This window comes from Chiroxiphia lanceolata, chromosome 8, assembly GCF_009829145.1.
Source record: "Chiroxiphia lanceolata isolate bChiLan1 chromosome 8, bChiLan1.pri, whole genome shotgun sequence".
NCBI classification, from domain to species: Eukaryota; Metazoa; Chordata; class Aves; order Passeriformes; family Pipridae; genus Chiroxiphia; species Chiroxiphia lanceolata.
The window spans coordinates 15,356,332-15,382,368 of record NC_045644.1 but is presented as its reverse complement, the minus strand read 5'-3'; the positions used below and the strand labels follow the sequence as shown (position 1 = coordinate 15,382,368).

The following is a 26,037-nucleotide window of genomic DNA, read 5'->3' as shown; positions in this document are numbered from 1 at the left end:
TACCTCACAGAAGGTGCATAAAAAGATTTATGTACTTTGCTCCTTCCAGTGGACTCATGGCTCTCCCTACTGGTTTTGACGACAGCCTGCAAAGATGCTTCTGTACTTCATCTCTGCTAACATAACACAGGAGAGCTCCAATTACCATGATCAACAACTACATTAATCAATGCACAAGTATATATCTTTAAATTGCTCCTTCAGTAATCTAAACCACACTGGATGCCTATGAAACCAGTTCCATGTTTAACAACTTGTCATCTTTTCCTCGGTACAATTATAAACTGATGTTGCACTAAGTAAACGCTTCTCCATAACCTTTCCAGAGAACAGCTTTCTCATACCCCTGAAATGGCAAGTAAACACAAGTCAGGGGTATCACCAGCAACAGAAAGTTGACCTATCATATTTTAAACATGTTTAAAAAGTATGATTCTGGGAAGTCCATGACCTTCCAAGGGGAACAAAGCTACAAAAAAATTAGAGAAGTACCGGTAGCATCAGCTTGCAGTCCACAAACAAGGACCAGTTCTTACATCAGAGGCAAACTGAGATCCCAGCTCAAATAATTACTATCAGCATTATGACATTATATGAGATTTCTGAGATCAAAGAACAAGAGTTACTATGAATGGCAGGGAACAATTCCACTTGATCAGGATTGTGGCTGTGTTTCTTCACAAAACAATCACTGATCCAACAAAAGTAGTGGTACTCTTGACTTTGGTTCAGTAAGAAGGACAGTCCCTACTCTGTCAAAAAAAAAAGGTGTAACTTTTGACATAGCAATTGTGAACTGATTTACTTCAGGTAAAAGGAGAATGTAGACTAATCTATTACTAAGCCTCTGATTTCCAAAGGACAGACTTTTGAAATAATAATAATAATAATAATAATAATAATAACAACAACAACAACAACAACAACAATAGAAACTACTGAAGCACTGGACCACATCGACTGGAATGAAGGATAGCCCCATTTATTAGGTCAGTGTTACAAAGGCAATTTAAAACCCAAAGAAGAAAAATGAAAGATAGACTAAATGGATCAATAACCAATTCTAAATCTTGACAAAAATAATTCAAATTCTTAACAGAACAAAGAACTAGAAAGATGATAACAGGAAAAGCTTAGCAAAATGATGGGAAGCATTTAAGTTAGAATTTGGAAAGTATGCTAAGACAGGGTGCAAAAGATATTTCAATACAATATTATAACTAAGAGATTAATAAAGAGTAGATAGGATATATAGCCTAAATATATCACATTACTACCATTCTGTATTCTTTTCAGTAAGGTTGGTCATTTGGATTATATGATTTATGGGAGAAACATATACTAAATTGTGGAAAATATATTTCCCAAGATCACCTAGAGTATGACTACTGATCTGCAGAACTAATTAAAATCAAAAAACACCTGGGAAACTAGGGGCCTTCAAGGTTAATTCCACTGATATGAGAACACCAGCATAACTGCTAATGATTTTCTCCTGACTATGCAGCATCATGATAGGTGTATATGAAAACCAAGACATAATTTAACTTCTCTAGAAAATCAGTGATCTTTTTATACAGTTACATGATACACTGTCAATAGATGCATACGAATTTTTTACCAATTTCTGATTTGCCAAATTTTTTTCCCATTTTTCTTTCTTTCAAAACTCACTCAGTTACCACACAAAATACAAAGAGGCCAGACTAACACGTCTCCAAATACCAGAATCATCATTTTTTCCACTGATGCATGGACATAATACCCACAAAAGCGTGAAGAACCTGGCGTTAAGTGCATTTACTGCAAGACACAGTAAGATAATGGACAAGATAGAAGGGACGGGAGTGAGACATTACTGGTGCTCTGCAGAAATGGTTTTCTAAGTGATTCTATTTAGTGCTTTCACCAGAGACTCCACCTCAGAAAATTAAGAGAATGTGAACACGAAATCTGGTAATAACAAAAACAAGGTTTTGCCAATGCTAGGAGAATAAGAAGAGATGAACCTTCTCAAAAACGAGAAGACTAGTAATTTCATTAAAAAATATTATTCAAACTGAAAAATGTAACGAGATTGTCACTTGGGAACTATACATAAGAAAGGTCTAATTCAGATTTCTGCTTTAAACTGGGGCCTCAGAAGAAAAACAATACAGGAAGCTCTGGATCTACACCTGTTTGGAAATGAAAGTTAGACCCATCCTGAGGAAAAACAAATATATTTAGGATAACACAAAAAGACCAGATGCAAGAAAATACAATGTTAATGACAGTGTAGAGGGAAATGGTGAGTCTTTCTCTGGTTCTCACAGCTCAGAAAAAATTTGCTAATGCCAGGAAAGGTTACAAGCTACTAGAATGAGCAGAGATATGGCAAATCTTGTACAAAAAGAAACTGTAATGGTGTGGTTTGATCAGCCCAGTAACTATGGGCAGTCAGCCTGCATATTGTGCCTTTTTCCAACATCTCTGGCATCAGTGAAGGATGTGGATACTGCCACATTCTTTCCCGGTCTTCAGAGAAAAGGGATAATACAGCCAAACACTGTCACAGAACAAATGTTGTGCACTCGCTGGGAATGCATTTCTGTTCTTTGCTATCAAAAGACTGATGTTCTGTATTGAACTTCTAATTCACTTCTAAGACAGAGTCTGAAAGATTTACGAATGGAATTTTCAGACCTTTCTAAGAGAGCATGAATTTCAACAGTTTTCATTCAGTTTGTTCCTACCACCTAGAAACACCTTTCATTTAATAAAGTGACCTCACCATTTTGAATTAAACATACCTTTTAAGGTAATCTAGCTATATAGTCACAGTCATGTTCACTGTGCACAACAAAAGGAGGCACGAGAAACCCTCAACAGATGAGTAAAAAAGAGCCAGTCTGCACCTGTTCATCACATGCTATCAAGGCTCTTCCCATCATCTGTTCTCATTTGTTTTCCTCAGAGGAGACCCGGCATAGTTACTCATTAATGTGATCAGTAAGCATGCCAGATTTCAGCCTTTTACCTGGTGTCATCTCGACCTCATGGCATATCTTTCTAGAAAGATTTCCCTGTTTGTCCAAGGAAAAGCCAGAACTGGCTGGAGAAGAAGAAAATAAAGTATGAGATTTGTCACACACTATGATTCATATAGGAATTTGTTTCTCATTCAGGAATGAAGAGAGATCTGAATGAAGACAGAGAGCCCTCCTGGGTCAGGCCAAATGTCCATTTAAAACAGGATCCTTCCTTCCAAGAAATCTGCAGTCAACTTACTTATTTATAGTACTTGCCTATGCTGTACCGGAACTTTGGCCATTCCTTTTGACCTTCTCTGAACCCTTTCTAGTTTTGGTCATCTTTTTAAGATGAGCACACTGGAACTGCCCATGGTATTAAAAATGCAGGTCCTTACTTTTTTCTGGTAGTATGACAGATGTTTTCCAATTTGCTCTCTCTTCCTTTAATAATACTCTTTTTTTTATTTTTTTTAAATGCTACTGAGCAGATCTTCTCATGGTATTATGCGCTATAATCCCAAAACATCTTTGAGTTTTCTCCCTTGCATCACTTGACAGACTAATGACTCAAAAAGTACTTTAAAAAATGAAATTTACAACACAACACCTTAAGCAGCCAGTCTAAGATGGATATTTCGAAAGCAGTTTGAACTACCCTGATATTCCAAGTTTATTAGGTACTTCATTTTTTTTTCTGAGTAAATGCTTATTTTGTGACGTAATACACTTCAGGGGAAAAAAGTTTTTAAATGCCAATTGATCTGTAATGGATAGAACAAGCAATATATCCTTTTTAACTAGTACAAGTCTCATTTGTCTCCTTGTGTTTCCAAGATATGCAAACAGAAATACATGTGAACAGAAACATCATGTTCAGTCTCTTTTCAATGTGAAAATGAAACTTAATTCTTTGGAGTTCTGATAGATTTTACAATTGAAATAGAGAAAATATCTTTAAAATATCAATTCATCACAATCAAAGGCTCAGGAGAGTCGCTTTTTAGTACAAAACCTATAACTTCCTTGTAATTAAATTTTATTGTCAACTATGCTCAGGTCAGTAATGTGACAGTTTAGATTTCTTCTGTTTAAAACAGAAGTGGTATTATACTCACAGTTTGTGAAGACTGTTAAGTCCAACAAACATTTCTGGTGTTAGGCAACCAATTCTGTTATTTGAAAGATCCCTGAAACAAACAAAAAGACCATGAAATATTAAGTCTGTCTTATTCATATACACACCTACATAATCACTTACAGCATGTTTATTTTTAATATTTAAGGAGTTAGAGATGAATGAGAAATAAAACCTTTTCCCATAATGTAACATAATTAAATAGAATTAACAACTTTTATATTAACATTATTGAACAATATTCCACATACTGCAACATCTAATTAAAATGGGATTTTATATATGTAGCAAATAAATGCAAAAAACTATTACAAAAACACTGAACTTTCATTCTCAAAGTTATTAGCACCTGTTTTTTTACTTAGGAAAAATACTATGCATCTAGTTATATGTGATATTCAGCCAAAATTGATGTATTTTTACTGTTTACTAATGTTTCATCTCATTTACAGCATCCTCTCTTGCTGAAGAAATCACAGAAACCAGAAGGCAATTAATATTTGAACTACGGAGAAGGTCAGTTTTGATAAGCACTTGGCAAGCTCTTCTAAGAGCAATACTCTGGCTTTCTGGGACCACAAACAGTAAAAGGCATTACATTCCATAACTTTCCTGTGCAGAAAGTGAAGGAATGTTTTCTGTATAAGGATGCTTATAGGAAGGAGACAAAGACAGGTATGAAAGATTATATTGTGGTAGCAACATGAATAATGCCCCTTGGTGCATTCTGAACTAGTGTTTGATTTTTATGTATTTGGTTTTCAACCTTGACCAAAATTTTCATCCTTAGGAAGTGCAGAGGTCTTTTTAAATAGTTGCAGTAATGTAAGGATTTTAAGTGATCATATAGCCAAAAAAGTTTTAAAATTGGTCTGAATATATTTTTTTCTTTTAGAATCAGTAGTAGTCTTCCAACTCCTTTATTACATTGTGTGGATTTCATATTTTTCTACTGATACATGAAAACACTAAAGTAATCAAATGGGAGAATAAAGGTGGCAGTTTGACAAATCCAGTTACTGCTTTCATGGAGACATATCCAATTAGCTGGAATGTGAAGGCAATCTCTTTAGAGTTCACTACAAATTCTTCTTCTATCAGACAAAGAACACATTGTTGTACAATTATATGATGAAACATGACATTAGAATGAAAATATTTCTTAAATGCCTGCCAAGGATATTAAGTAGGGAACAGCTGAAAAAATAGTGAGGATACAATATAGTGCAATAATTGCATATTAGCATTATTCTTTAAGTTCTCCTAATAAAAGCTACATAAGAAATCTAAAAATGCAAGTTTAAGACAAACACACATACCTATATAGAGGGGTGTGTGTGTATATATATATATATATATATATATATATATACACACATTTCTATTAGAAGATGTAGAAAAGAACCTACCCAGAATTCTTGACTGGGTAATGGTTTTCTTCTGCCTAAGCAAAGTCTGAACATGTATGGAAGAACTGCATCACAATGTGGGGCATAATTTGGGTAGCAAAAGTAGATTTTATCTGAACTAATGAATACAGGTGCATATTTCTCTAAGTGTGGCACACAGTGGTATTTTTAACAAAGTGAAAGGACAAATACCCTTTTCTCAAAGTTTACTTCAATGACTGTTATTTTTCACAACATGGCAGCAGTTGGTATCTCTGTATTGTAAAACATGTTTTCTAAAAAACACATTAGCAAAACAAAAAGGTAGCTTACCACACATTCCTCCAGACTAATACATGTTACATTAGACATAATTCAATTCATAATGTACAAAGCTGGTGTTCACTTTCAGGAGTAAGACATTTAACTTACTAATGCTGACTTGTAAGGTTGATGTTAGAGAAAAGAAAACTGTCCTGTGTTGAATAACCAAGTGCTGTAATTTTAGTGCTTCATAAATTTTCAGTTTTCATCAATTTTCTGGGTACCTTTTTGAATAAACCCTGGATAAAATTCAGTTTGTCATTCAAATACAAATTATAACAGTTCTCCCTTCACAGAATATTTTGACAGCCTTCTATGACTTGCCATAGCCCTATCTGTTGCAGTTGCCCATGTTACATCAGCTTCTGCTTTCCTCAACATCATTTACTTTTTACATGGGAAATAAGAAGATGTGAATGTAAAGTACATTCTTAAAGTAATTACTGTATTCACATTCAACAGGAGTTTACACTAATTATTCCTTTTGCTCAACTGCCTCCTACCCAACAGCTCCACACTGAGATCTAACACGACAAAACTCAATGTCGCCATTCCTACTGTGCTGAAGAGTCTATTCTTCTCTCTTTTCCAATGCCTGATGACTTCGTCTCCCTTGGCTCATCTCTCCTGGATGACCTAAAGCTGCCCCCTGTGCAGTCTGTGGATGTGCAGCCCACCACTTGCACAGGTTTCCTGGTTTTCCCACAAGAGGTCAGGGTTGTGTTATTAGAATGTGCGGCCAAAGCAACAATTAGCACTCATTTTGATCATTCCATTGCATCGTTATCCTTGTACACAGGGTGAGCAAGAAAGATTCAGTCCAAAGGTCTTCCTTTGTATTAAAAATGTATATGCTACTCTGATTTCATCATTATTATGCAACTGGCTTTCTACCTGAACACACTAAAGCTGAGAGGCTGGTGTAACAAAACACTGCTACTGTTATCATCAGAGGTGGAAACTTTTACTTGGGATGTGCAGCGCTCCCAGCACACAGGGGTTAGGGAATTTACCTGCACACTGAAAAATCAGAAGGATTTGTAAATTTATTTTTTCTGTGGATTTGCATTCCTTCTCCTTCTCATCTAAATCTTCCCATCCCACTAAAATAATCCCTGTTTTCTCATAGGTTTTCTCATCAGACATTCAAACTGCAGACATGATGGCTAGGAAAATGTCTGGCATGTGCTGATGCCTAGTTAGCCAGTGCACAGATATTTGGATTCTGTCACTTGGAAAATTACAATTAAAAAAGGTTTCATCTCCCTTTTCCCTAGGCCAAGTAGAACTAAAGAGGGTCTGTAGTCCTTGTTAAAAAAAAAAAAAAAAAGCCCAGCTGTTGTTTAAAAATTAGCCAGTGCTTCCAAAAGTACTATGAGAGAGAAACACAAAAATGATGGACAGGGAATATACTACAAAAGTTCTTGTTTCCTTAGAAAACCATGATAAAAATAAAAAATATCAAGCAAAGCCAAGGTGAGAGGTATGGAAAATGGTAGACAAATTCTAAAGTATGACATAAAGTTGCCCCTCTAGTAATTTATTTTGTAGACCTGGTCTATGATAAAAGTAAAGTAGACCTTACATATTGAAAAAATTTATTGTAGCACAAACCATTGTTTACACACATCTAAACTGCTTAGTGTTATTCCTGATTAACGTCTATAGCAATATGTTGTCTGCTAAATCGATAATTAGGTGTGTTTTTTACCTCCACAGATGTACTTGCCAGGACATTTATCGGAGAACAAACTGATGATTTTAAATGGGAAAAGGTAAAAAAGAAGAGGAAATGGAAAAAAGAAGGGAAAGAAGAAGAAAAAGGTATGGTAAATGCAAAAAGTAGACTGTGTGATTTTCTATTTTGCAGCCAGTGTCTTTATGTGATTATTGCTTGGTGGCATATTTGAGTTGCCCAAGGATAGAAATGTCGATACAAACACAATTTTCAGAATAATTCAAATGGAATTAATACTTACAGGCGCTTCAGTTCTGAAAGTCCATAGAAGGCCCCTGGCTCAATTGTGCTGATCAAATTATTCTTCAGATCTCTAGAGAGACATAATAGGAGATGCAGTTAATTATCACTTCACCTATTTTACCACTTTTATACCTGATGAGTATGAAATGCAATGCAATTCTAACCCTTATTTGTCTTAGCTAAAACTAGGAATTAACTTCTTTTGAATAGTAGCATCAAAAACACTAAATCACTTGTAAGAATCACTTATAAGAACATATATAAGAACACATTTTTCCAAGTAAGATGGTTAAGATTAGATGTTTAAAAAAACCTGCTTGTTTTAATTCTTCTTCTCCTATTTATATTTTACAAAATAAGCTTACCAGCCATTCTCGCCAAAGGAGAAATGTTTTAATCAATGAGTGAATGAAACAGTCAGTCAGCAAAGTAAGAGCCTTTTAGTTTGCTTATTCACTGTGCTGTGAACTTTGCACTTAATAAATTTCTCATTTCCACCTAATGTAGGCAAAGCAGTTGTCATATGAGACAAACAGGTCAGATTTGTGTTCTGAAATACAAGCAGTTTCTTTTATTTGGCAGATAGGAGTTTCATTTTGTACTTGCTGATTCACAGATAAAGAATATTTCACTGGCATTAGTAATCTCATGTGCTCTTGACACAGAGCTTGGGGCCATGACATGCTCTCAGCTCAGTCCCCACACAGATTTACTACTGAATTGTCTCAAGACTTGCGTGAAGTGAACCCGGAGGAAATGCCTTCGGTGCAACTGGATTAGCAGGCCTAGGAGACAAATGCTGTAAATTCTTGTAGAGTCAGTGTTCATCTTCTGAGAATTTTTAATTCATAGGGAACAACTGATGCACACTACTAATATTGGTGTTGTTTCTCAGACTGGCCACTTCCAGGAATTACAGCACATACGCTGCTCAACTCTGCCAGAATATGGATGTATCAACAGCCACGGGAGTCACCTTATTTATGACTTTTTATTTCACTGCAGATAAAATGAAAAGGTGAAAACCTGGTTCCGCTAGCTGTGACTGCCCTGAATAGGGCAAGATTTCATCCCAAATGTTTAGTTCATGGTAGGATATATTCTAATTTCAAAGGCAAAATCATAAATAAATACTTCTGTACTTTTCTAGTCATTTTTGCAGATCTGCTGAATATAGTTCCAAAAACTTGTGTCTCACATCCACTTCGTTTCAGTGATGATCATGAGCGATTTGTCCCTAATATGAGTCAGACTTTAACGATCAAGTTCAGCTTTCAGCTTGCAATATGCAACATTAAGAGTCTTTAAGAAGGTGATAATTCATTGTGATTATTTATGTAGAAGACCTTCTGTCTTAATAATAAATATAATAATAAAATAATTATCTATATAATAAATACAGACCTATAAAATACATAAGAGATCAAGACTGAAATTTTGATAGGGAAAAAAATGGAATATCTGCTCAGTTTACAAAATATATTTAGTTGCCTAAGCTGTAAAATCCTAACTTCAAACTAGATTCAAGGTAATCAGTTAATATTTACTCAGCTCAAACTTTATGCTGCATAATCAACAAGGTATGATACACAGGTATGGTAAATGGCAACATCATTTGTTCAATAATTTTAGATTATCATTTCTATGTTTCTGCTTGCTCTACATAGTGCTGTCATTGTGCCTGTTTGTTGCAACTGATCTTGTGATGTTATTGTAAAAAACAAAGGACTGGGATAAAGGTAGAAAAATTAAAATCAAACAATAGGCTAAGTTCGGAGGCTTCATAAAATGTAAGTATTGCAAAGCATGTAGGTTTACTTATTAAGAGTCCCTGTGATAAGTAACTTAAATATAAGTTATTAGCATTCATAAAGCTATGAAACATGGTAGAAAATTTTTTAGCCAGGCATGCCTCAAAATCAATGGTTTCATTTCTTACTGTTCTACATATTTCAAAGTTCCTTTTTTTAGTTGCCTTTTTCTCTAATAAACAATATCTGTTCATTATGCAAATGAACTCAATAAAATATGCTAATCTCAGTCCAACATAAATACAATAGATATTACAAGTACACATTAAAAATGCACCAACTATTACAGTTGCCCAGTACTGATGTAACTTTTAAACAGTCATGCATGACTGTATGCATACATCAGCACTTAAAGCATATTCATTACATGGCACAGATCATTCCTATCTCCTGGAGCCACAGCGTCCATTCCTCACTTGTTTCTAAGCTAGTAAAAAACAGACCCCAAAAGTGCTTCCTTGTCCCTGCTACTGTGCAGTACAGGGATAAATATGCCTGTACTGCCTGGGAGAGGGTGCAAGTCAGAGCCCATGAAATTCCCTATAGTCTCAAGAAACCTGTTATATGAGACAGAGGCAAGGGGAGGAAAGGTGGAACGCAGGAGGGAAGGAAAAAAGTTCAGGAGACAGTTAAAAGTGCCAGAAACGGACAGAGTTTGGACAAGGAACTTGATGGTGATTTGAGCATTCATAAGAAAGCTGCACAGTCCATGACTAATTTTAGGCATATGTCTAAGTAAAACACAGGCAGAAACACAGACATCAAGGTTGGTGCTTGCACTGATTCTCACCTGGCAAAGCACAAAACCACTTAATAGAGAGAGGAATTAGGGCCTCCAGCCATCTTTCTGAAGGCATTCTGTCCTTCTCCCTATTCTCTAATGCAGGCAAAGCAGTTTTCTTCCTTGCTTTGGCCCCTTCCCTTCTACTGAATTTGGATGAAAGTGACAGTATGATTTAATGTTTGTTGTTTGTTATTATGAAAACACTCTAAGAATTGGAAGAAGCTTTAGCGTTTTTTTTATTCTGTGGTCAAAAATTTTAGTTCCCCAGTACCAGCAGCAGCTACTAGATTTATCTCTCTTCTGCCTTCATCTGCTCAAGAAGTTGTGACAATTCCTTTAATTGTGAATTTTACACACCTTATCATAAACAAAACTGCCTAATACAAAACTTATGCATCCTTTTATCCAGTCACATCAACTCACAAGGACAAGTCTTTGTTTGGCAAAAGTTGATCTACATGAGTATTTTTTCCTTTGATGATTTAGGATTTTTACTCTGTGGGTGAGTCAAAACTTTGTTGGTTTTTTAACATTCGAATATTCAATACTAAATTTTTGGGTCTACTCCTTTTGCTTGTATAGTATGTTAAATATGTAACTACTCAGGTTGAAGGAAGTTCTTTAACTTTCAGAAGTGAGTTCACGTGAAAAAGACTGAAAGGATACTGTTCTAGTCATGGCAACAGCTAGTTGTATTCTTAAAAGACAAACAAACAAAGCATAAATCCCAACCTAATTCTATAAATCCTTTGGATCTATGCTGATTTATCTTAAGCTTTACACTGGGACACATTTGAAAACCACTTCAGAGGCATAGTTCGTATGCAAATACCCACATTTTCTGCAGGGGAAACTGACAGTTTTAATAATTAATCTTTATATCAATTACACACATTCTGTGTTAACTGACAACTCATCTAAATTCTCTGCAAGTTAAAATCAAGCAAAGTGATCAGCTCTTACAGCCAACAGTGGTAACAGCTCAGAAAAAATATAGTCAGTATGAGTGGCAAACTGTTGACAGGTGTGTTTTAATGCCACTCAAAATAACCAAGTAGACAAAAGGCCTTCTATTTACTGAAATCCTCTGTAGCTTATGGAAACTCTGCTCTATTTCCCCATAACTCGCAACCACACAGGAAAAACCAGCATAATCCTAAACTTACATCTACAGGAAGAAAAAAGGCCAGTTTAATGTTAGTAGAAGACAGACATTTCCATTACAAGGAAAAGTGTCCATCACTTACACTTTCACAAACAAGACATCTGGTCTCCTTGTCCATCACTTACACTTTCACAAACAAGACATCTGGTCTCCTTATTTTGGAAATTACACTTAAATTAGATAGGTCATTTTAGTACAGATATTCTCAGAAAATTGTAGATGATTACACTATCCACAATTCTGGCACTTTCTTAGTAATTAGTATTATTTCATAATGTTTCCATATAATTCTGGCCTAACAAAACAGGTATTTTCTTCCTTGTCATCCTGGAAGACATCCTTTAATGTGATTAAAATGAATAAATAAAATTATCACAATTGTTAAACAGCTGAAATTCTTACCTCTACATTAGGAGAATCCACTTGCTTCCCTCCCATTTGTATTTTTTTACAAAATTACTATAATTAAGATATTAAATTAGCTTCTCCCATTTTCTGACTTAGGAAAGAGTTTGTCATATTGAAGCCTTTTAGCAATGAGCATTAACTTGTACTGAGCTAAATAAAGAAACCAGAGTAAATTTGGTTGTATGTTTACATTTTTTCCCCAAGAGCTACTCCTGAGGTTTGGCAAAAGGTCATGATCCAAGGCATGCCAAACAGCAGCCCAGGCTGGGCCACACACATGCACATATATCATACAAGTGATTTTATCACCAACCAGAAGTAAGAGAGAAAAAGAACCCCACTACCATAATATTGAATGACCACAGCGTAACCCAGCTGAAGTCCAAAAAGAAAGCATTTTCTAACTAACAGTTATGGTTTTGCATCATTTCTGATGCAGCATTCTAACTTTAAAGCATCTATTCTGAATCTGAATGACGTGTCATTAGTGGTGTGGGTGTATATATCTAGTGGCGTGACCTGAAAATAAATCAAAACCAAGTCCCATGTACAAGTACAGATAGATGGAAGCTACATAAAGTTAGCTATGTTCATAGCAACTGCAGCACTTATATCCAGGCTGCACAGCTGCAAAAAAATAAAATGGGACAATATTTATTGAAATATATTTTCCCTAATTTCATTACAGTCGCTACATAAACTTGCTGCATGATACTCTGATCTTGACCTAAACAGGTAGGAGAACAACATAGAATGGCCCACATTATTATTAAAAAGCAATATCAAATAGTTACAGTCAGTTAAGAGAGGAGACTTTCCTTCTCACCTGCAAGTCTAAACTTACATAAATTACATATAATAGCCATTAAGCACTGTCTTCTTACATGTATGTAGACAATTTGTATGTATATGCAAATAACAGGCCCATAGGTAAAAACACTCGAGGAATCTAAGTATCACAATAATTTAAGAGAAACCTTAACAAAAATAGCTGACTCAAGGAGGGGAAAACTGTGTATGAAGTATTTATTTCCTGATGGCTTAGCTGAGAGGTAAATGAAACCAGAGGAAGAGGCTACTAATGGGACATTACAAGAACATTTAACAACTACTCCAAGCCTCTCAGCTATTAGAAATCTTCTGCAGCCAAATCCCTGATTATCTAAATGTGTTCTTGAGATTCTTGATGCTTCAAGTTCACAATATGCACTTACACAATATAAAGCATAGCGGGGGGGGGGGGAATCACTAAAATATAGACAGTCCATTAACAAAAGAATCAGTTTATCTTAAACTACATTCTGATGTTTTGTACTAACATCTTTGCCTTCAGACACTGCATATTCTCCCTCCAACTTACAATATACATACTATAGATATTCTGAACATATATTCATAACAAGAATGTTCAACTAATTCCAGTACTTCGTTCAAATTCCTGACATCGATACATCTTTCATAAAAAATTATAGGTTGTACCAAGAGGACATCTGTGTTTAGAAAGCTGTCATTATGGTGCTGCAAACTTTCCAAAAAAGCTCTGAGAAGAGCAATCAGTTGTTGAGCAGATGCCAAATCCCAATGAAATATGACTGACTTTCCATATTTTGCATACTACTATGAAACAACAACAAAAAAAAAAAAGAAAAAAAAAAGAAAAATAAGGTCATGTCTTTCACTTCTTTCTCATGTGAAATATGACAGCTAAACAACTAAATGTCATCTTTGCCCAAGAAATGAATGCAGACTCGAGACATTTGAAGAAGACTATAAACACTGCAGTAGGAAGGAGGCATAACCAGTGATGAAAGACAATAGTTAATGCCACCCCTGACACTCCTGGATATAGGAACCAAGAATTAAGGTGATATTGGTAAAATGTGTTTTGAAGATATTTCTAATGTACCCATCTATACAGGAGCCAGTAACTCACTGTACTTTGGTAACATGGATATTATCAAGACTCATTTTCATCTCCATTATTAGTGAATGCATTGCTGGTCAAACGCCATGGATCATGAAGCAGGCAAGTTAAGGAATAACGACTACCTGGCATCATCATCAGTAACTAAAGTGCTCCCATGGAACTCTAGAGCTCATTTGTTATCTTGTTGGGGTTTTTTTAATGATGAGACTGGATATTTAACCTACTTTCCAGAATCAGGAAAGTTAGGGTTGCATCACAATTAAGCTTCAAGAGATAAAGATATAACTCTTTGTAGATAATAAACATAATAAACATAAACATGCATACAAACATGGACAATAATTGTCCAATAATGGTCTGCCTTTGCAGACACAGAGGCTACAGGTCTTTTGTTTGTTTAGCATGTTGATGATGCATTTTCCTTTGATTTCCCTTTTTTAATCCAAGCCATTACTGATTGGATTACCTAAAACAAAGGACCCTAAGGACTAAACAAAAAAGTAAGTGCTGTCCATTCAAGGTACTAATGAATGATCGGAAGTTTCAAATCAGTCAGTTGATGGAAATAATGACATACAACAACTGAAAGGTCATCACATTTTTGGTTTTTAATTTAAGGATGATGATTCATTCACATCAAATGTGCTGTGGCAATTTGGCAGATATTTATTATTTAGGAACATGCCTAAAAATGTTAAACAAAGTGCCAATAATGGCGGCTGAAACAAAACAGAGACAGGCTTTATTGCAGTGTGCTTGCTCAAAGTATCCCACAGAATGCATAGAATGTTATAAGTTAATTCATTTTAATGGTAATAGTCACAGAGCAAGAATGTAAGGCTCAGGGTATTTGAATGGAAGGAGTAGTATTTCAAATAAGAAAAAGTGAATAAAAAGCTTAGTAAAGCAGGATAGACTTGCATTGCAAATTTTTTGTTGATACATTTTTATACATGTATATAGTAGAAAGTAATATTTTAAAGGATTAATGTATGCAGTATAAACTCAAGTTTCATCCTAAATATAGCCCTGACCAATCAGAACATGGAATGAGGATGCAAAGATGTTTGGTACCTGCCTCTACTTCAGCATTTTGTTACTCATAGCTCAAAATTAAATGCATTTTCTAATAAAGAAAAATCATCTACACTTTCCAGATTCTTTGGCATATTTTTAAGAAACAAAAATTCAGCAAAATATTCCAATTCTAAACATACACAAATGTTCCTATATGTTTTCTTTTCCTGGAAAATGCCACAGACCCAGAGATATATGGTAGGATCATGTTAGGTCTTGGCTATGTAAGTGCAAAATGCTTGGCAGTTGTAACCTGGGGAGTGAAGATGGAGTGGCTGTGTCACCCAGCAGGAGGAGTCCCTTGGATCAGCTGCATGGGCCTAAACCAAGACTGAAAGGTCAGAAGAAATAAATACTGAGAGAAGCAGATAAAGTGGATTTCAGTGTTCACAGCTTTGCAGGCAGCTCTGTAGTGCCAGCAGAAAATACCTCCTTATGTGCTGGCAATCATGCCTTGGTGTACAGTGACAGATTTGGCGTTACATGGATTACAGTAGCAGAGCTTGTGTCTATCCATAACTATGTAAAGACATGAGGAGTACAGAAACCTTTGATGGCTGAAAAGAGCCAAAGGATTCCTTAAATTTCTACACCTATTGGGACTTCTCTGTATTTATGCCTAGAAGGCAGTTCAGCATGGGTTAGGCTTCATGACATGTGCTCCACTTCTCTTGCAAAAAGGCTAACTGTTGGGGGAAGGAAATAAAAAAGAAAAAAAAAATTAGTTCAGAGCTCAATTACAGCCTGTGAGAAACCTGTAAAAAAGTGAAAAAATAGGGAAAAAATTATCCTCAACTGCTTTTTGTTTAATTTTTAAATGAAACACACAGATCAAACAAAATGTGAACCAGATACTTGGGAAGTGGATAAAACATACTTTCTACTGAGAACTGTTTAAACTCCAGTGGCAAGTTGTTAGTTCATATTCTAAGACTGTACTTATTTGCCTGTTACAGATTTCCAGCAATGTGGACTCAACATTCTTAGGCCAAATTTCAAATTCTGGAATCACAGTATAACAGTTTTGAAAATGAAATACTGAAAATTTATCCAGAATTTTCAGAAGGGCATCTGAATTAATTTTTCAGAATAAAATACAGAGATTTGCATTTTAATACCAATTTATAAGAGGTATCAGGGTAACGAAAATGTGTTTTGTTAGCTATGAGAACCTTAAAATATAAAAACCATCATATCATGGATTTTTGGGTGGGGTTTTTTTAAAGGAAATGTTTGATTCTTTTTCTGTTACTATATCAATAATAACTTGAAAAACTACAAGTGATTCTTTACTGAATTTCAATTTGAACTTCAGGAAAATATTTTCTTCCATGACTTAAAATATCCAAAGAAAAGAGGAAAGAATTCTACCCTGAGCTCTAAAGGAAATATAAGTACCTGCAGATGGTATGCAGATTAATTTTTGAGTCAAAACTAAGACAATTATTCAGTGTAGATGAAGAAAATATGAATCATCTTTCCTATAACATTTATTTCATCGCACTGTTTTCATAACACAGAAGCAGAACACTTCTAAACCCAAGGTGACTCAACTAAAAATGTCAAGGAGCAACTCAATCTTTCTGCCTGTTTACTATTTCTACATAGTCTCATTAAAAGAGTAAGAATCCTCATTGACGATATCACAAAGAACATATTCACTGATTATATACTGAATTGTGAGGGACCTGCAGTGATTATTTAACTCATGATGGGAGATGGACAGGGCAACACTGCAGTAAGTTTCACCCATCTCCGGGAATGAGCATATTCAAAGGTGTTTTTCCTATTTACCTGGGAATATGGCAATGCTGATACTTTCCAGCACCACACAGAGCAGGAAGCCTTTCCAGGAAAGGAGGGAGAAAAAAAATAAAAAATTAAACCCATTTGAACATTTAATTCAGCCAGTGTTAAAGGGAACATTAATTGCATAGATATCCTGTCACTTTAAATTGCCAATAAGAAGTAGTTTAAGGATGACAGGGAAGAATTGCCTGTAAGCAGTTTAGCTCCAAGGAATTAAATCTTGCTGGAAGACTGGTCTGAGAATCCTTGCCCAGAAGCCTCTGTTTTATATAAACTGGGTCTTTGGTAATAATTTAAGACAAATTTAAGTTTTTTAAAATCCAACCAAGTGTGCTAATAAGAAGGCATGCAGAATTGTCTTCTGCAGAAATGAGGGTTAATGTGTGATCTCCTCAGTTCTCTGCAGAATTTCCTTGAGTATTTTCAGTGCACAGTTTTTACATTTGCACTTTTCTGCAGGTACTTGTCAGAAATTTTAAAATACTTTTTGCTAAAATTTCATATAAAATACAGATGATTCATACAGAAAACTACAAGGCTGAAAAAGAAGACTAAAGGTTCTATGTGAATGTACAATTTCTACCCATTCTTTAGTCTCATTGCCATATCCTTTAGATGCTATACAATGCATATGTTGAGATTTTCAAGTAAAAATTATTTTAAAGAAACTAAACTTTTTTTTTCTTCTATCTCAGAACTGCCAATGTTAAATTCAAGACAAAATCTATTCTACTATAAATAATAAGAAGCTGGCACATACTTTATGAGTTGTCCCTGTTGGTCGCATTTGAATGTTCTTATTCAACTATTTCCATGCTTTGTTCACCAGTGTTTCAGACAAAATTACAGTTTTTTAAAATAAATTTTTTGTTTATATAAAAGTATCAACTATCCAGCATTAGAATATTCAAAGATTATTGAAAAAACACAACAAAAATCAACACAGACATAATAACATACAATAATAGCTGAGGCCACAGGAACACCCACAGGTCTTCAAGCCCTGAAAGCAGACCAAAAAATGGAGGAAACAGGAAAGGAAACACAAAAAAAGGATGCAGGGAAAGAAGAAGTATGTTATTGTTGGAGACTATTACTGCTGGATGCTGTTAGCATGTTTTGTTCAGTTAGGTATCATTTCCTTATCTATCCTTCTCACCGCATAAAGTAATAAAACTTCTTTTCCCAGCTTATTTACTCATACCTTACTTCATGGAATCTCTTATCCTACTTTCATCACATTGCCTCTCCTTCAGGGGCCCTCAGAAACAGTGCTTTGTTTCCACAGTCTTCCTAAGTAAGTCTAGGGACCCAGCTATTCTCTGCCACAAATAATTCAGTTTATTCCTCAAAATTTCATTCAGGCATGAAGGGGACAGAAAAACCAAGTGGTTAGGTATTAACAGCCCTGTTAATACCTTCCAGTGCTGTTAGAGTTCTGGAAGAGCTGGATTATTAAGGAAGAAAGGTTGGTGGCAGCAAAGAGGCTTTGCAATGGCTAGTTTAACACATGTACTTATAAACCTGCACTTGCTACATCTTCTTAAAGGATGACAGCATCTGACACAAATCATGTGTTATCTTTATGACATCACTATATAAAACATCAGATGAATATATCATTGTCGTAGGTTGACCTTGGCTGACTGCACATCAGACTAACAGAACTATTTGTGGTCCTAATGGGAAACAAGAGCCTAGATGCTCATAAATTCAATAAGGTGACATCCTGAAATGCAGCTAAACTTCACGTTACATACATTTAAAAACAAAACAAAACAAACAAACCCCAACAACTAAAAATACTGTTCATGATTTAAACAGCTCTATAAACCAACTTTACAAGAAAGTTTATTTTATATTCCTGTCATTTACGATTATTAATATTTACTTTTTATATAGAACATCTTTTATAATTTTTCTAATGTTCAATGCCCTGATAAAACTATCGATGATTGTACTAAGGCAAGAACAATCTTAGTATCTAATCTAATCAACAGCTTTGACTATACAACCAAAAGTTTATACTGCAGGAAAATGATGAATTAACAACAAGTGTTCAGGTAAAACTCTTAAGAAACACTACAAAGTGTTCTCACACACCTGCATTTTAAGAGGTTTATAAAAATACTTCCTTATAATAACAACTCTTACATCTAATAAATGTGGTAGACTATTAAGACTACTCTGGGTCAGGAATGCAGCCACAGTTGACCCTGAGGAATTGGTATTGTATTTAATTGTACAAGCGCTTTGCACTAACAACAAGAAAGATGCTTTGAATTCTGAATTGACAGCAAAAGTGATCTGAAAATTATGACCTTTCATTCCTGCCTGCAGTTGTCTAATACAATTTTCTTCCATTCTGTTTCTAATCAATTCCCTCACTTTTAACCACTTGTCATTTTCCCTGTATTTCATTCCCTTTGCTTAAATTGCTATGCTCTCAATTTCAAGCAGAATTCCTGGCTTTTGTCATGTTCTGCACATTTTCTATTCATGCAACAACTGTAATGATTTTGAAGAAGTTTTTCCATTAAACAATTTCACTGGGTTTATATTTAACAAAAAAATACCTCTTCTATTCATTCCTCCCACTTTGAAACATTTTACTTTTTTACACCTGAAAAGATACATACTATATTTTGCTCTTTTAAAAGGTGATGGATCCAGTACCTACTCATAAAACACATCACAGCACTAAACTAGGATCTAAATGCTTTTTAGACAAAAATAAAAACAGCTTCTTAATATTTTTGTCCAGTAAAGTGAATTATTGAGTTATGATTTATGACCATCACCTGCAAACATCATTCTTAATAAAAAAAATTAATTATCCTAATTTTTGTATAGTCTTCTTACGAACTTTTTAGATACTAGGATAATTAATGTGAGGTATATTATTATTTAAATCATAATGTATTTAATGTATATAAAGCCAAATATATCTTGACTATATGGCAGACATAAGGAGCACAAAGATAATGAACATTGTACCAGTAAAATGCAATGGCATAGAGAACTCTTCAAAGTATTTAAATTACATAATACATACAATTATAATAACTGGATATAATAGTAAACAACAAATAAACAATAAAATAAGTAATGATCAAGTCAAATTAGATCTTTGATTCCAAATGTCTCCTGCATCTCTTTATGAAACTTTCAGAGATGAGGCTTTACTAGTCTTCCATAAACCAAGCTTTATATTAGTGTACAACAATAGGATGACACTTTTCTTATTTTTTCAAAGTCTCAGGTAAGATGACCAACAGAACAACATCCATCAATTGAAAATTTAGAAAGCACTGTAGTATTTATTACTGTCTGCTGATTTAATTACAAAAGTCTGTTCTTTTCTTTTAGACAATATTTACACTTAGTATGCAGTTTGCGATGTGGTACATAAGACTCTCAGATGGTCTTCTGCAAAAGCATCTCTCTTCTTATTTCACTTGTCAAGAAACTGAAACTTGACCCTGGACCCTGCCATGTCTCCTTCTTATTCAAAACCACTAAAATATTTCTTCCTTTAGGAGAGATTTATTTATGTGCTGTTTCAAAGCAGCATTTCCCTTCTAAGTTGTAATTTTTTTCCAGGGATTTCAAACCTTCTCAGCTGAAACCCAACAACAACTCTGTGATTTATGCTGATTTCAATTCTAGGTAATTGTGAATTAAAGTTCATTATAACTATTTGTTCACCAGCAGAATCTGACCTTTTTAGTAAAATATGACTGCAAATCTCTCTAACAGATGGCCTGATGTGAAACTGGTTTATTGAGCTAACTTTTCTATTTTTAATTGAATTTCTAATTTGAAATTTTGAATTCATCCATTTCCTGAGAACTGTGACAATAACTCATCTCAACAGATCAGCAACAGCTGGCATAGAGCTCAACAAATAATGCTCATGTTGTTTGGAGATTTTTCTTTTTGTAGATTATTTTCATTTAGCCAATATTGAGACATGAAAAAATCTGTTATATTTAGATAAGAAGAATCAGTAAAGAATGCTGAGACACAGCTAGTCAAATCATGTAAAGCATTCACAGACTCGCACACTTCTGAAACAAAGGCAAGACTGGATAATCTCTTCTTCTAATCAATTGACCTGAATGGCAGAAATAATTCTCAAAGCATATCTAACCCAGACTTAACGTCTAGCAGAGCCTTAGCAATATACACTGGCCACCCAAAGCCTGACAGGAAAAGTGTTGGCCCAAGTCCAAAAAAGCACTTAAACCAACTGAAGTAGAACTTCAGTGGAACATTGGTACTAAGTCCCAGAGTGCAATTCACAGACCCCTCTTCACCTCCTATATGTCCAAATGGCTGCAGCTACTTTAGCCTTCACTTTTCAAGTTCCCGGAGAGCAGAAAGGGTGCTGGGCATGCCCAACACCTCAGAGCTTGGTGACACATAAAAGCCTTTTCAGGATTTGTAGCCAAGACCTGCTGACACCACAGCTTTCTGCAGGGCCAGGCAGGCTAAGAGGATGTAGTCAGCAAAGTCACAAAAGCAAAGCACAGTATAACACCCAAGAGAATGGCAAAGTGTTGTCATTCATTTTTCCTATGAGAACTGATTAGAGTTGGAGAAATGAAATATCCTGTTTCTGTACCATCCTTGCCCAGAAGCAATGGATACCTAGAATTGAAACACAGAGGAGCTGAAGAAACTTGCAGGGGTCTCCACCCCCTAAAACAGTATTTTAAAATTTTATCAAATGATTGTTTATAGCAAACCCCTTTTTCTCCTTGTTGAAGAAATACCCTTGACACCTGACCACTTCTTTTTTCTTTCTGGCCCCATAAATCTTGAACACTTGACTACAGATTGGCACAGCTCCACTTCAGCAAGACCTACATCCTGGTTAAGGCCTTTCCCACAGAGGCAGTGAAAGTGTGATGTGTTCAGGCTGAAGAGGCTGAACCTGAGTCCTTCTCTTCCCAATTAGATACTCCAGCCAGCAGGCCACTATAGAAAGACAAAAAGGACAAGTACTTTCTTTTATGACCGCATTTCAAATGAAATATGGAGTCAGTTATGCCAATAAAGAGGAATGGCTTCAGAACCATTAGGTTGTAAATCCCAGTCCCAGGAAAAAAACATGTCAGGCTTCAGCATTTCTGCCAGACACTTGATGCCTGTTTAGTCCCTCAGCCATGATGGCTGGTTTGGATCCTCTTCTTACAGACCTAAATCTCCTCGTTCACTGTATAAAGAGCTTAGGCCTCCAAAGAATAGATGAGACTTACATTTGGAAAGCTAAATATCTGTTCTACACATGAGAGTGCTGAGACTTACTAAGTCCACTATATCTGCTTGCTGATGGGAGCCTTAGTGACTTCCTCAGCTAGCAAGCTGCTAAATTTTCTGTTTAAGGGCCGCATGTATTATTTACTACCCATTTGGCTGGGGTTTAGTTTGTTTTTAGCTGGTTTTGGATGTCTTTGAAATAGGCCAAGGCAAGAATCAACCTTCTCTTCAATCCAGCAAGCAAAACCTAAACAAGACAGTAGTGGCAAAGCAGAGCAGGGAGCATAATTAATGTGACACTTGCTCCCTGCCAACACACAGAAGTAAAGTACACGTTTGGGATTGCAACTCAAATTTCTAAGTAACAGAACAGTGCAACAGCCATAAGAAACACTGCAGGCAATACTTGGAAAACCAATCATTCTTTTTAATTTCAAAAAGATAAGGAACATGAGGCTAAATATCATTTTGCATTTTGTTTTCCATATAGAGCATTTTTAAAAGGGTTAATTCTGAAGAACAGCATTTTCCTGTAGAACAATATACACTGTGCACATATTCCACTCTTATCCCTTCCGCTCTGCTGATAAGTGGTGGGAAAGGGCAACTCAGAAAAAATGTCATCCCATATCTGTCTCCCACTCAGCACACACTAACCCAATTCTCAAAAACCTCATCACTGTTCAGTTCATTAAATTCAGCTGAAGGATGAGAATGAAGCTGCACCACTCACTGCGCACAGTTTGTGTTTACCAGCAAGAACACTGTATGCAGTGTTGCTTACAACATACCCTGTAGTATGGAGCATTCTTTTTGGCAGCTTTGACAATTTATCTATTCATATCAAAGTGAAAGAGAGGCTGCTTTAAAACTGGTGCTCCTTGTCCTAATGGGAAAAGAAGAATATTAAAAACTATTACAGTGAAATCTCTGTTGCCATCAAAAGGTCGTTGATTAAAGAGACAAACAACCTAGTGTTAATGATTTAACAAAACATTTTTCACACAGATTACATGCTCATTCATCATATATAGTATTTTTCACATCAAGAAAATAAAGATAATTTCTTTTTCAAATGTCAGTTACAAAGAACTGTGCGAAAATCAAATACGATGCTTAAGTAATTATGCTTCTACCTATGCAATCTAATTAAAAACACACAAAAAAAGAAATGTTGCCATTGTTTGGACATAGACTCATTAAGAAGACTGTCCTAAAAAGGGAACAATGTTGCTGTAAAATTTGTTCAGCCGTCTCTTGATTTGAATAGAGCCATATGCAGGCAAGCATATAGGCCTGCATTGTGTCACAGACTCATCTCTGTTTTGAGTACATATGTGCATGAGGGAGGGAAAGTAAGAGGCTGATCTTGACTTCGTGAAAGTAACTAGACCAACACATTCCTGCCAAATAGTGTATGAAATAAGATAAACATTACACATTATTTCAACCATTCTAAATTCAAGAGAAATTAATCTCATATAATAACAAAAATAGAAAAGAGAAGTTAAGACTGTTCACTTACTTTGAAAATAAGCTTTTCAGTTCCAGAAAAATATGTTAAAAATATCTTGATTCTAAAATTGTCGGTATACAAAAAAAAAAGCATATGCAGGTATCTTTTATTGAACAAACAGGACAACAAAATTAGAAACTTATCTCTTTCTCTAACTGGAAGCCTCAAAAAAAATTCCCCACATATTCTGAAAATCAAAAAAAATGTATACTTATAATGTGTGTTAATAACAATGACCTCAAATGCAAGCTCCATATTATTTTAACATTATACTGATAGTATCTGGCACTATTTCTGATAACTTACAATATACTATATTGTTTTCAAGAAATTAAAATGTAAATTATTCATCAAAACATGTACTGTCAACAATGAAAGTGCTAATGGAATTTTTTTTAATGCAGGCTTCAAAAACATTTTGCAGATAAGTTCAAAATCTACAAGTCAAAAATCCAGCAAAACCCACCATCATCCGCCAAATTTAGCAGTTTTAGTTGCAATCATGTGTGTATTTCTCCATAATTAATGATGACAACATACTTGTTCACTATGTATGAAATAGAAAATTTATCATGTATTTAACTATTCATTTTATTGCTTTTAAGTGCTCGGTTGGTGAATGCTGCTATTAAAAATGTGAGTGTTGAAAATGTTGACAGTTGACAGTAAGATACTTCTTTTTTGTTTTGTTTTGAATGAAGACTCCTCTCATGTAGAGATAAATATAGATAGTCACTCTAACTTTGAATCTATGCAATGTATGGGTGACTGATCCAAAGCAACATTATATAGGTGGCATAAATTAAAATTATTCCCTGATACCTACAATTGCAGGGAACAACAGAGAATTACATAATTCAAAAAAGCAATTTCCATATACCAGTAGATTCTGAGAGAGTATGGACTGAACTGTGAACACATTTCAGTACAGGACTTGAATTGTTTCACTGTGAGATATTAGAATTAACACATTTTCTATCTCTGATTAATTTGCCACTTTTGTAATTTGATTGTATCTTCAATGTTGGAGTTTTTCAGAAGTAGTAATATTGCAATTCATCTAGAAATTTTGTCAACATTTGCATTGTTATTCTTGATCTACTAACAGGTTGGGGTGGTAGTAGTAGTCTTGTAATTGTAACTATTTAAATCACAGAGCTAGCCACGACTAAGTACTGCTACATTCCACTAAGCTGATAATCTGGCCATTTACATATTAAATAAAATACAGAAGCTGATTTCCAGAGCTGCATCAATAAGATATGAAGTAGAAGTATTCTTGTATTTTTGTATATTTTTGTCTCAATGACTTGTTTTCAGGAACAACAACAACAAAAAAGAAGCCTCCAGAAGGTCCCAGTCAATGCTGAAGCTCTTTCGTGCTGTGCAAACACATTTTTTCCCATTCTGGATACATGGTCATAAGCTCAGCCATATACAGTCATTTGCAGGATCAGCCACAGATGTTACGTTCCCTGCCCTAATGAGATCAGAATAAAATTCACTGGAGTTTTGTCACTGACCTCTGAGAGACCAGAATGAAGTCGAAGAAATTCTTGTCTTACAACTATTTTAAACACAATAGAAACACAAAGTAGAAGTTGAAACAAAACTTAAACAAAACATGGTTTAAATAAATGAAAGTGGCCCAGATTGTTCTAATGTTGGAGTTCATTTTCAGCTAATTCTATAAACGGTAAGGATTTGTCTGGGCACAGACTCTTCATGATACTGATTCTGCTGAAAAGCTCCTTCCCAACTAATCTGTTTGTTCTGACTCAGCTAATGTATTCATGACATCAGTGTTAAGGATCTGCACAAGATTTATAGGCTACCACAGCCTGAACTTTTGCCAGTAAAGTCTTCATTACTTTCAGAAAAATGGGGAATGTGATGACCATGTTTATTGTTATAAGATTTTTTTCTTTTCAACTAATCAAACACAGCTTAAGTAATTCACTGGGAAGACAAAATATTCATAACAGCTCTACAAGACAGTAACTACTGATGGAAGTATCAGAAATTTGCAGCTTTCCCAGCAGCAGAAAAAGCCTGTCCCATTGCTGAAAAACCCCACCAAAACAAAAACTCAACAGCCCAAAACCTGGCATAGACCAACATTTCTGGCATTTATAAATGTCTTCAGTGTCACCCAGAAAACAGATAACTACTGTACAGTGTATTAAGATCCTTAGTCCAGCTGGTCCATTTTTTTTCCAACCTTTAAAAATCATTTCAAAAAATACAAAGCATTTTTAATGGATTTCAATGGTCTCTTTCTTCTTTTACATAAAATCACTCAGAAGGATGTTTTCTTAAAAACAATCTGCTATCCAGGTCCACCCTCCCAGGCATGTCCCTTGGAGCTGTTCCCAAATTATCCCCAAAGCACTAGCGTTTCAGCAACTGGAATGACAACTTCTTTTTAATTGT

General features: G+C 35.1%; 1 protein-coding gene across 1 annotated transcript in view; it reads right to left on the bottom strand.

Moving 5' to 3' along the window:
* ADGRA1 (adhesion G protein-coupled receptor A1) overlaps window positions 1–26,037 on the bottom strand; it is a 267,200-nt gene that overhangs the window by 161,207 nt on the left and 79,956 nt on the right. The window contains exons 3-4 of the mRNA XM_032695218.1: window positions 7,841–7,912; window positions 4,130–4,201 (exon numbers count right to left, since the gene is read on the bottom strand). Of these exons, the coding sequence (XP_032551109.1) occupies window positions 4,130–4,201; window positions 7,841–7,912 (144 nt within the window). The remainder of the gene's footprint in view (window positions 1–4,129; window positions 4,202–7,840; window positions 7,913–26,037) is intronic.